The sequence below is a fragment of the Arachis ipaensis genome, chromosome B05 (genome assembly GCF_000816755.2).
Source record: "Arachis ipaensis cultivar K30076 chromosome B05, Araip1.1, whole genome shotgun sequence".
Classification (NCBI taxonomy): Eukaryota; Viridiplantae; Streptophyta; class Magnoliopsida; order Fabales; family Fabaceae; genus Arachis; species Arachis ipaensis.
In genome coordinates, this window is record NC_029789.2 from 15,121,005 (window position 1) to 15,129,913 (window position 8,909).

The 8,909-nt window shown below is 34.6% G+C and overlaps 3 protein-coding genes across 5 annotated transcripts; 1 reads left to right on the forward strand and 2 right to left on the reverse strand.

The window, feature by feature from the left end:
• On the forward strand, nucleotides 154-2,719 carry LOC107643063 (transcription initiation factor IIE subunit beta). Of its 2 annotated transcripts, none has more exons than XM_016346611.2 (5): nucleotides 154-317; nucleotides 609-854; nucleotides 985-1,116; nucleotides 1,232-1,348; nucleotides 1,872-2,719. In XM_016346611.2, the coding sequence occupies exons 2-5, from the start codon at nucleotides 609-611 to the stop codon at nucleotides 2,211-2,213; spliced, it is 837 nt and encodes a 278-aa protein (XP_016202097.1). In that variant the 5' UTR covers nucleotides 154-317; the 3' UTR covers nucleotides 2,214-2,719. The 2 variants fall into 2 exon arrangements, with proteins under 2 accessions (XP_016202097.1, XP_016202098.1); XM_016346612.2 differs by having other exon boundaries at nucleotides 161-507.
• On the reverse strand, nucleotides 3,023-5,663 carry LOC107641713 (tetraspanin-10). The gene is made up of 11 exons (XM_016345182.2): nucleotides 5,361-5,663; nucleotides 4,901-5,013; nucleotides 4,742-4,796; nucleotides 4,589-4,644; nucleotides 4,286-4,333; nucleotides 4,121-4,169; nucleotides 3,950-4,033; nucleotides 3,805-3,872; nucleotides 3,552-3,677; nucleotides 3,386-3,461; nucleotides 3,023-3,260 (listed from the first exon to the last, which is right to left on the reverse strand). The coding sequence occupies exons 1-11, from the start codon at nucleotides 5,412-5,414 to the stop codon at nucleotides 3,192-3,194; spliced, it is 798 nt and encodes a 265-aa protein (XP_016200668.1). The 5' UTR covers nucleotides 5,415-5,663; the 3' UTR covers nucleotides 3,023-3,191.
• LOC107641714 (remorin) lies at nucleotides 6,224-8,770 on the reverse strand. 2 transcript variants are annotated; one of them, XM_016345184.2, is made up of 5 exons: nucleotides 8,316-8,770; nucleotides 7,955-7,981; nucleotides 7,769-7,856; nucleotides 6,779-6,860; nucleotides 6,224-6,641 (listed from the first exon to the last, which is right to left on the reverse strand). In XM_016345184.2, the coding sequence occupies exons 1-5, from the start codon at nucleotides 8,455-8,457 to the stop codon at nucleotides 6,441-6,443; spliced, it is 540 nt and encodes a 179-aa protein (XP_016200670.1). In that variant the 5' UTR covers nucleotides 8,458-8,770; the 3' UTR covers nucleotides 6,224-6,440. The 2 variants fall into 2 exon arrangements, with proteins under 2 accessions (XP_016200670.1, XP_016200669.1); XM_016345183.2 differs by having other exon boundaries at nucleotides 7,931-7,981.

Consider the following 8,909-nt stretch of genomic DNA (forward strand, 5'->3'; position numbering starts at 1 on the left):
GATTTTAATATTTTAATTTTAATTTTAATTTAATTTTAATTATAATTAGAGAATGTCATGTTATATATTTTAATTGTTAAATTCGTTTCACCAAAAAAATTTTTGTTGTTAGTTATTGAGAATATATAAGGGAGGTAGAAGTATAAGTACAAGTATTAACGTGTTACCTAGTAGCACCTGTTCATCAATCATAGAGTACGGGAAGAAAAAGGAGGAAACGCGGTGTTTTTGTTTTCCCTGATTTGGCCTCCTATTCTCATTCATTCTTCCCGTCGCCGTCACAAGCAGCAACTCTCTCTATATATTTATCGTTCACGGTTATCTTTCTCTCTTTCTGGCACCCTCGCACGCCTTTGAATCATTTTATTCCCTTTCATCGACCAACTTGCAATGCACAACACTCTAATTTAATTTCTTCACTCCGGTTTGATTTCCTTTTCCGATTCCGATTCCGATTCAAACGAGTGATCGGTCAATCTTCCAAACAAAATTACTAAAAAGGACCATGTAAAGATTAATAAAATTGGAGTCGTGTCTTTCGTTTTGTCCCCAAATTGGTTATGGTTATTTGATTTTGATTTTGATTTTGATCTTGATCTGATTCTCAGATGTCGCTGCAAGGAAAGCTGGACAGCTTCAAGAAGCAGCAGGCGAAGTGCCAGTCGACGCTGTCAAGCATCGCGGCGTCGAAGGCTGCCAATCAAAAACAGAAACAGAATCCTGCTTCGGCAGCAGCTTCTCCGGTGCCGGCAATTAAATTCTCAAATGACACAGAGAGGCTTCAACAGATCAACGGTATCCGCAAAGCCCCCGTTGGGGCTCAGATGAAGCGTGTCATCGAACTCCTCTATGAGGTACATCGATATCCATATCAAAATCACGTTGCTAACTGCATAATTTTTCTCTCAAGTAGTGTTTAGCCCTTTCAAGATTGGTGAATGTTGGAGGTTACTTAGTGATTGTTATGGTTGTGTTTGATTGCAGACAAGGCAGGCTTTTACACCAGAACAGATAAATGAGGCTTGCTATGTGGATATGAGGGCAAACAAAGATGTTTTTGAGAATATGAGGAAAAACCCCAAAGTCAAATTTGATGGGGAACGATTCTCTTACAAGGTATAATTTTGTTCATCCTTGTAATGTTGTATCTAAACCTTAATGTATTATAGGATGATGACAACCATTTCTTACTTTGGATTGTTATGCAATTGGCTTTGCTTCTGGTCTATAGTCGAAGCATGATGTTAAGGACAAAAGTCAGTTGCTTTACCTGATTCGCAAGTTTCCGGAGGGCATTGCTGTTATTGACTTGAAGGATTCCTATCCAGCTGTGATGGAGGACTTGCAGGTACATTGCTCTTTACTAGTTCAAATTTAATTGATGAGAATTTCTTAGCACTCTATTTCAGTCGGATCCGTGAAATACGGATAATTGTTGTATATCTAACCCCCATGTTGCCTTGGCCCTGTTGGGAAACTATCTCTATGTCACATACTTCATTCCTTTTCTCGGCTATGAATTTCTGGCAGAAACATGGGTACCAAAATCACACACCTTGAAAGCTCAAATGTTATGTGCAATAGTAGGGGCAAATATCCTGTATTTTTTTTTTAAAGGACCATTCCCTTTGTTTCTCTGCTGCTTATTTTCTTATTAATTTACATGATATTGAGATGGTAATAGAAGAGGAAACTGCTTTACCAAGCTTTCATTGAAATATGTAGAGAACAAAATAACTATTTGACCAATTTGAATTACAACATGTATAGATGTATTACCCTAAGATGATTTGGTGTGGTGAAGAGTCAAAAGCTAGTTTAAATAATTGGTTTCTCTTGGACTAAGAACTTATACAGCTATCAATCTCTAGGGTTTGAAAGCCGCAGGGCAGATTTGGCTGCTATCCAACTTTGATTCACAAGAAGACATTGCATATCCTAATGATCCCAGGGTACCCATTAAGGTTGATGATGACCTGAAACAGCTTTTTCGGGGGATTGAATTGCCTCGTGATATGCTTGACATAGAGAGGGATCTCCAAAAGAATGGAATGAAGCCTGCTACTAACACTGCAAAGAGGAGGAGTGCGGCGCAAATGCAAGGCATTACTCCCAAGGCCAAGCCCAAGGCTAAGAAGACCGAAATCAGCAAGAGGACTAAGCTCACCAATGCCCATCTTCCAGAGCTTTTCCAGAAATTGAAAGATTCCTGACTTAAATGAACTAATAACAATTGGTTGGTGAATTCTGGCTTGGCGTGAAATGGATCGTGTGTTTTCAACTCGTTCAGATGGTTTTGTCCTTTAAATTCTATTTAAAATACTTCTGGTTTTGGATGTACCCAATTAGTACGAGATAAACAATATTTGAAAGCGGCATGGTGCAAATTCAGGGCATTCCTTCTACAAGATTCCAAAGCAAAAGGGCAAAGGTGGCTAGTCCGATTTCACGATGGTTTCTCCGAACTTGAGGTCAGATCTTTGAGCCAAGGATGGATGGATGGGTTCATGGGGCCGAGAGATAATGTTAAGGAGGTTTCCACTGATCTGCCATGCTCTTAAACAAAATTTTCTTGTTTAAATATTTCAGTTTACTGCCGTAGCTCATCTTTTGGGTTTCACGGCTCACCCTAATGGGATGATGCAATTTATTTCAACTTCGAAACTTTCATATACACACAATTGAATACAAATTACTCTCAAGTTTGGCTCGTATTTCCGACTTACTTTGCTCCTACATGTTAGTTTAGTATTTATTCTAATTAAGTGCTTGTTTGTGTGTCATTAAGTTATTGAAAAAATAATTTTTTTAATAAAAAAAGCTTTTATTATTAATTTTTAGTGTATTTGACAAACATAATTATTAAATAAAAAGATATTTTTATATGAAATATCTAAATATAAAATTATTTTTATTATTTTAATATATTTTTTAAAAATACCTTTTTTTAAAAACACACAAAAACAAACTCTAAATCTGTTTCCTTAATTAGTTTAAGGGTATTGATTGAGAGATTTATTACAAATAGAGAAGCAACTTATGGTAATCCTTGGTTTGCAAATTTGAAGTTGTGTGTCCTCATTGATTGAATAATATAATGTATAAGCTAAGGTGCTTACATGAATTACACAACTGACTACAACCTGCTACAAAAATGAATTAAAGCAAGTGCATGAGATCCAGGCCTACTATCAAGCTTTTGAATGTTGGTTCCTGGCAGCACTTCGTCGTGCACAGCATCCCACAAAGTATATAATTGACTGTCCATTGAACCAAGAAAAAGGTAATTGTAAAGCAGTATCATTTGGAAGGATAATAAACACAAGTATAAATGATCCAAGTTAATGTTGCAAGAGCATTAAAGAAGAAGATGTGAATGTCTTACCAAGACAAGAAATAAAGCAACATTAAAGATTGCAACAACTCTCCACTCAGTTTTCATGTATTGTGCCACGCCAGCCCTGGAAACAAAGTTTTGAGGATAAGAACACACATTAACATATTGGTACATGGAGGCATGGACTAATTACTACTAAGCATGCCATGCTTACTTGCATGAATCACAATCATAGCATTTGATGGCACGAGAATTTTTGTACAGCTTGCAGTCAATGTTGGAGCTAATTGGGTGAAAGGTCAAATCATAGTACGATGCATTTACAGCAGGATATCCACATCTGTGTTAACATAAAAGTCCCACAATATAGTAGGAAAGAAAAAAGATAACAAAAAATCAGTAATATTGAAAAAAAAATGTGAATTTGAATATGCTTAAACAGCAATCTTTGAATGGGTGGAACCTACTCAGAAGGTGGTCCGCAGCAACCAGCTTCAATTGGGGTCAATTTAGCTGATTTATATTGTTTAAGAGTCTGCAAAATATTACGAAATTATAATCAGAGTTATGTAGAAGATAGCTGATAATACAGTTAAACAGCTTGCTATAGACCTTGTATTTCTTGGAAAGTATACTGCAGTCTTCAGATTTGACTAGGCAACCCCTCAAGTGCTCCCAGTTATGAGAATTGTTAATCTAAAAATATAAGAGAAAATATCAATCAAACCCATGTTTTTAAATGCGATCTAATTCATTAGTTCTTTATGCTAATTAGTATCTTACTTGCTTGAGAAACCATGGACTATAATCTTGGAGTTGATATTCCTTATACCTAATCACAAAACAAAACTCTCATTCATGCATAGTCTGATCCACCTCAAGCCAACCACAGCATGTCCACAATAATGTGTACATAAATGAAATGAAATGATTGATTGAATCCCTTACCTCAAGCCAGCCACACTATGACCTGATCCATTATTAGTCACAATGAACCTGTCACAATGCCACATGACAAGGTTGCATAAGAGATAAGATCCACACAAGTACTTAACATTGAAGAAGCCAAATCATCATATATGATCAAAATAATAGAGAAACATTCACAAAAGAAAAAGAGAAAGTCTAACACATGTTGATGTTACAGAGAAGCTGCAATACTGAGGAATTTGTATATCCATTTGAAGAAACAATTTATGACTAAAAATCAAGAAGCCAAACAGAAGATGGTGAATGAATTTTCATACTTACGCCAGCACTGTGAAGATCAGGATTCCCACCAAGATGAAACACAGCATGATTAGATACTGCAAAATAAATGTCAAGGAGGATAACAATTCAAAATTTCTTACTGCTTTGAATTTAAGTAGCCATATTAAGTAGGAATCTGGTAATTGAGGATACAATCCATAACAGTATGGAGCTTCTTTTCAGAGCGCCTATGAAGCCAATCACGGATCTTTGAAAACATAAAAAGATTGCTTCTTAGAGGATTATAGATTAGCAGAAAAAGATTCAAAAAAAGCAAAAGAAAACAAGAAAGAATGCTTAGGTGAGGCTGACATGAAGAAAATGAATGCTCCAAGGCCGATCATAGGAACAGTAAGAGACTTTCTGCATCCATCATGATGATTGCTCATCCACATCCCAAATACTATAACTGCTATTGCCAAAAGCTGCAACAAGGATATTATGATGAAGAGACTCAATCATGGAACCAAAGAAAATGCTTGGATTCTGGATTATAGATTAGCAATTCAATTATCAGCATAAGTCTTGAAATAGCATGTGACATTTTATATTAAGGAGCTGAAATAAATATGGAGGTTTGAACTATCAAAGGGGAACATGCAAGAACAAAGACATAAAAAACATGAGCTCAAGAAGATAAATATGCAACACAAAAAACCGGAAACAACAGATTTGACAAGACATCAAAAGGGCATCATGCTTTTGAAAATGCAGCTTAAAACTGATAAAGAACTTGAAATAGAGAATAGAGAAAAGAGCATTGCATACATACCATGGTGATAAAGTTGATCCATTTGATAATAAAAGTGCTTGTTCCTACTCCCATTTGTCTTCCCTTTTCTCTTCTTTCCCCCTTGAAAATTGGAACTGTTGGAAAATTCTGTTTTGTTTAAGAAGCTTTGTTGTCTTTTCTTATTGCTTAGAAAATAAAGAGAGAGTAAGATAAGGTTAGAAGTTAGAAGGAAGGGTTCCTTGCGAGGCCTCGAAGTGGCACTTGCACTTCAAGAAAGAAGGGAAGGAACACAAGAAGAAAAGAGAAAGAGTGAAGGCATTGGAGGGAGGGGGCAGGGGCATTTTCGTCATAGGAAACAGAAAGAGCACGTGCTGTGGCTTGTGTATCTAATGTTCACGTCCACGTCAGCACTATCTAACACGCCACGACAAACAAAACAAAACATAACGGAACATAAAGCTGTCTTTGAATTTGGTTGTGGAATTCAAAGGTTGGTCTAAGTTGTGCTCACGGATTCCTAGTACAATCTCTTTGCGCATGCCTCCAACCTCTTCTTTTTCTGTGTTTCCTAAAACAAATGTTTAGTGTAAGTTAGATTTGTTTAACTCTAATATCAACTTGTTTATTTGAATAGCCACTTTATTTTCTGTCTCTCTTTTTTGCAACAATTAATATTTTCAACTGTTCCCGCAGAGCATCTTATCCTTTTCAATTGTATCTCTATCAAATCAAATACTTAAGCTAATGCAGAGATGACAATAGCTTATGAATTTATCATGATACTCAAATTGATGCAATTGAAATCAAGATTCTAATTGTTAAAATCACTTTTATCTTCCGACCATGATGATTAATGGAAACTCTACAATTCGTTCTTGTGAACTTAAATGCACTATGAACTATGAAGGCCAGAGAGTAAAGTTATATATATAAAACAAAGCATACATAGTGAAGACAATTGCTTCACTTATTTCTTTGTTCATATCAGTGATATAATAGTATATACACCAAGAGAAAATACAACATTCCAAAGCAAATTTTTAAATGAATATTAACAAGTAATTAATAACCACACCAATGACATTGTGATATTTTTGTAGTTAGCTAAACAGAAAAGCCTCATGCTTTAAAACATGCAAAGAATTTGGCTGGTGTACGACCACTACTACGAAACTTTGCAGCTGTTTCCTCTAACTCGATAAACTCTTCCCTCTTTTGAGCTTCAACCATTGCCCTTTTCTCTTCTGCTGACCTATGAATATCAGCTATCTTATTCTTCATCTTTTCTGCATATTCTGCTTTCTTTCTTTCTAAGTTTTCCTGTTAAAACAATTTTTTTAGTAATGTCATGTGTTAGTTGAACACATACAAGTCCTTAGTGAAATTTAAAAAAGCATAAAGAGGATTAAATTCTCTTTGTAAATGATAATCTATGTATAGTTACAAAAGTTGATGACCTCAATTATCTTGAGTTGTGCCTCCACTGAGGCTTTCTTTTTACTCTCCCACAATCCAACGGCTGAGAGCTTCTTGTATGCCCTGTTTGGTCATTTCACTTTCATCAAGCTCAGTACTCAATAATAGAGAATGGAGTTGGAAATTTGTCTCAATCAAATTTACATGGATAGGTTTGCAAGTGAAGTATATATATATATACTACCTTCAACTAATGGTCCATTTCAACACTTCAAAGTGATGCAAATAGCAATAAGAAAGCTTTCAAGGCAGTAAAACTTCAACAGAGAACCTCATTGCTTTCTTCCAAAATGTATATGAGGATATCAAGTTTTTAAAGCCATTCTTGATGTCAAAATTAAAGGCAGTGTAATTACCAATGGAGCCAAATAATTTCAAACCAATTTTTTCTTGTGAAGTATGTTAGAATAACAAACAAAATGAAGAAAAGCACATAATCTTGGACATTGCTGTGCATCTTGTATCAAGATAATCCAATGATACATGGTTCAAATTGTACAGAAATACAAAGAGAGGATAAAAGTGAAAGGAACTTATGATATGTTGTGGGTCCCACTAAATAAAGGTGTTTAAATTAAAAAGAGTTATTTTTTCTTTGTATTTCTGTACCATTTTATTCTGTATCAGAGTCATCACCTCAAATTTATGTTGCTAAATTATCATAGCACATGATTTACGAAGTTCAATTCAATATGCTTAACACATTGTCCAAATTCTAATTTATGGATGAAATTTAACTGAAAATAACTTCATACATAAAATTATATTTAGCATAACTTTCACTAACAAAGTAGGATGACTCATAAATTGATCTAATAGTATCTTAGATTTGGACTAGCAACAAACAAAGTTATACCAAGGTCAATAAGATCATTCCCAACATTTCTTTTGAATCTACTTACATGAATGGCTTATTGTATTCAAATGCAGTTAGGCATAGGTATAATATAGATTATGAAATGGGCACTTGCCTATTCTCTGCTTTGGTCTTTTCACTTTCTTCCCATGCTTTAATTAAAGCCAATCTTTTCTCCGAAACTACTCTTGCAAGCTCAGCATCTGATTAAACAATATGAAAATGATACCAAGCCATTAAATATTAAAAAAACTATTACAGATATTTAGTTAATAACCTCTGTCAACTGAATCCACTGTACCCTTGTTGCCACCAGAATCTTCAACCTCTGTAAGAAAAAAAAAATGACATGGTTGAAATAAATACTAGTATAGTATATGGCTATATGCAAAGTTGTACACACCTATTTCAAGTAATTTGTCTATTGTGTTCATTGTAAAATTACATGTTGAACTTAATTACATGTTGAACTTAAAATACAAAATAAACTCGTCTATAATAATTAATAAATTTAAGATACAGATATAAACAAAATAATTTTATTCTATGGACAAAATTGGTCTAGTTTAAAAAATTGGTGACAGGGTAAGCGAAGTTAGGAAGAAAAGCATGAAGTTGATTTCATGGAATAAAAACCTTAATGCCTTGGATCATAGACTTACTTTGAACAAGTGGAGCAGTGATGGCATGCTCTTTAGGCTCCTCCAGGCTCTGATGGCTCACAGCACTTGCAGTTGGAGGGTCTGGTTTCTCCAATTCCTTGACTTGAACAGAATCCAGAGAGTGTAGCTGTGATGATTCCATGTTGTTGTTCTTCTGAACTCAAACTCAAAAATTTGGCGGCAACAGAAAAGCTAAGGTTATTATGGGAGCAAAGCAAAGCAATGAATGAATAGAAGGATTGTTGTGTTAGAATACAACTATATAGGAACCAAGTAACAAATGGGATTAATTAAAAGTACAAATTATAACAAGGTGAAATTGAAGAACACAATTAACGTAGGGGAGCAGCGAAATTTCATGTTGGGTCCTGACAAAGATTTGCGGATATTCACGGCCTTCTTTCCTTAATTAATACTATTAGCTTAGTTACTACCTATGAATAAAGCCTCTACCAATATACTATTTATACACTCAACATTATTCTTTATATCTGTATAAAAATATAATTATTATCAGCTAACTGTATATTTTCAGATTGTTTTTAATTTATAAAATAAAAGAATGAGTATTAATTATTAAAAGACATTGATGTC

Excerpts from the sequence above, each read along its gene's own strand:
- LOC107643063 (XM_016346611.2), top strand. The coding sequence starts at position 609 with ATGTCGCTGCAAGGAAAGCTGGACAGCTTCAAGAAGCAGCAGGCGAAG. Across the intron at positions 855-984 it reads TCATCGAACTCCTCTATGAG|ACAAGGCAGGCTTTTACACC; the intron begins GTACATCGATAT and ends GTTTGATTGCAG. Across the intron at positions 1,117-1,231 it reads GGGAACGATTCTCTTACAAG|TCGAAGCATGATGTTAAGGA; the intron begins GTATAATTTTGT and ends TCTGGTCTATAG.
- LOC107641713 (XM_016345182.2), bottom strand. The coding sequence starts at position 5,414 with ATGGGAGTAGGAACAAGCACTTTTATTATCAAATGGATCAACTTTATC. Across the intron at positions 4,645-4,741 it reads GCTCCATACTGTTATGGATT|TATCTAATCATGCTGTGTTT; the intron begins GTATCCTCAATT and ends TTTATTTTGCAG. Across the intron at positions 4,170-4,285 it reads CATAGTGTGGCTGGCTTGAG|GTATAAGGAATATCAACTCC; the intron begins GTAAGGGATTCA and ends TTTTGTGATTAG.
- LOC107641714 (XM_016345183.2), bottom strand. The coding sequence starts at position 8,457 with ATGGAATCATCACAGCTACACTCTCTGGATTCTGTTCAAGTCAAGGAA. Across the intron at positions 7,982-8,315 it reads CACTGCTCCACTTGTTCAAA|AGGTTGAAGATTCTGGTGGC; the intron begins GTAAGTCTATGA and ends TTTTTCTTACAG. Across the intron at positions 6,861-7,768 it reads AAGACCAAAGCAGAGAATAG|GGCATACAAGAAGCTCTCAG; the intron begins GCAAGTGCCCAT and ends ATGACCAAACAG.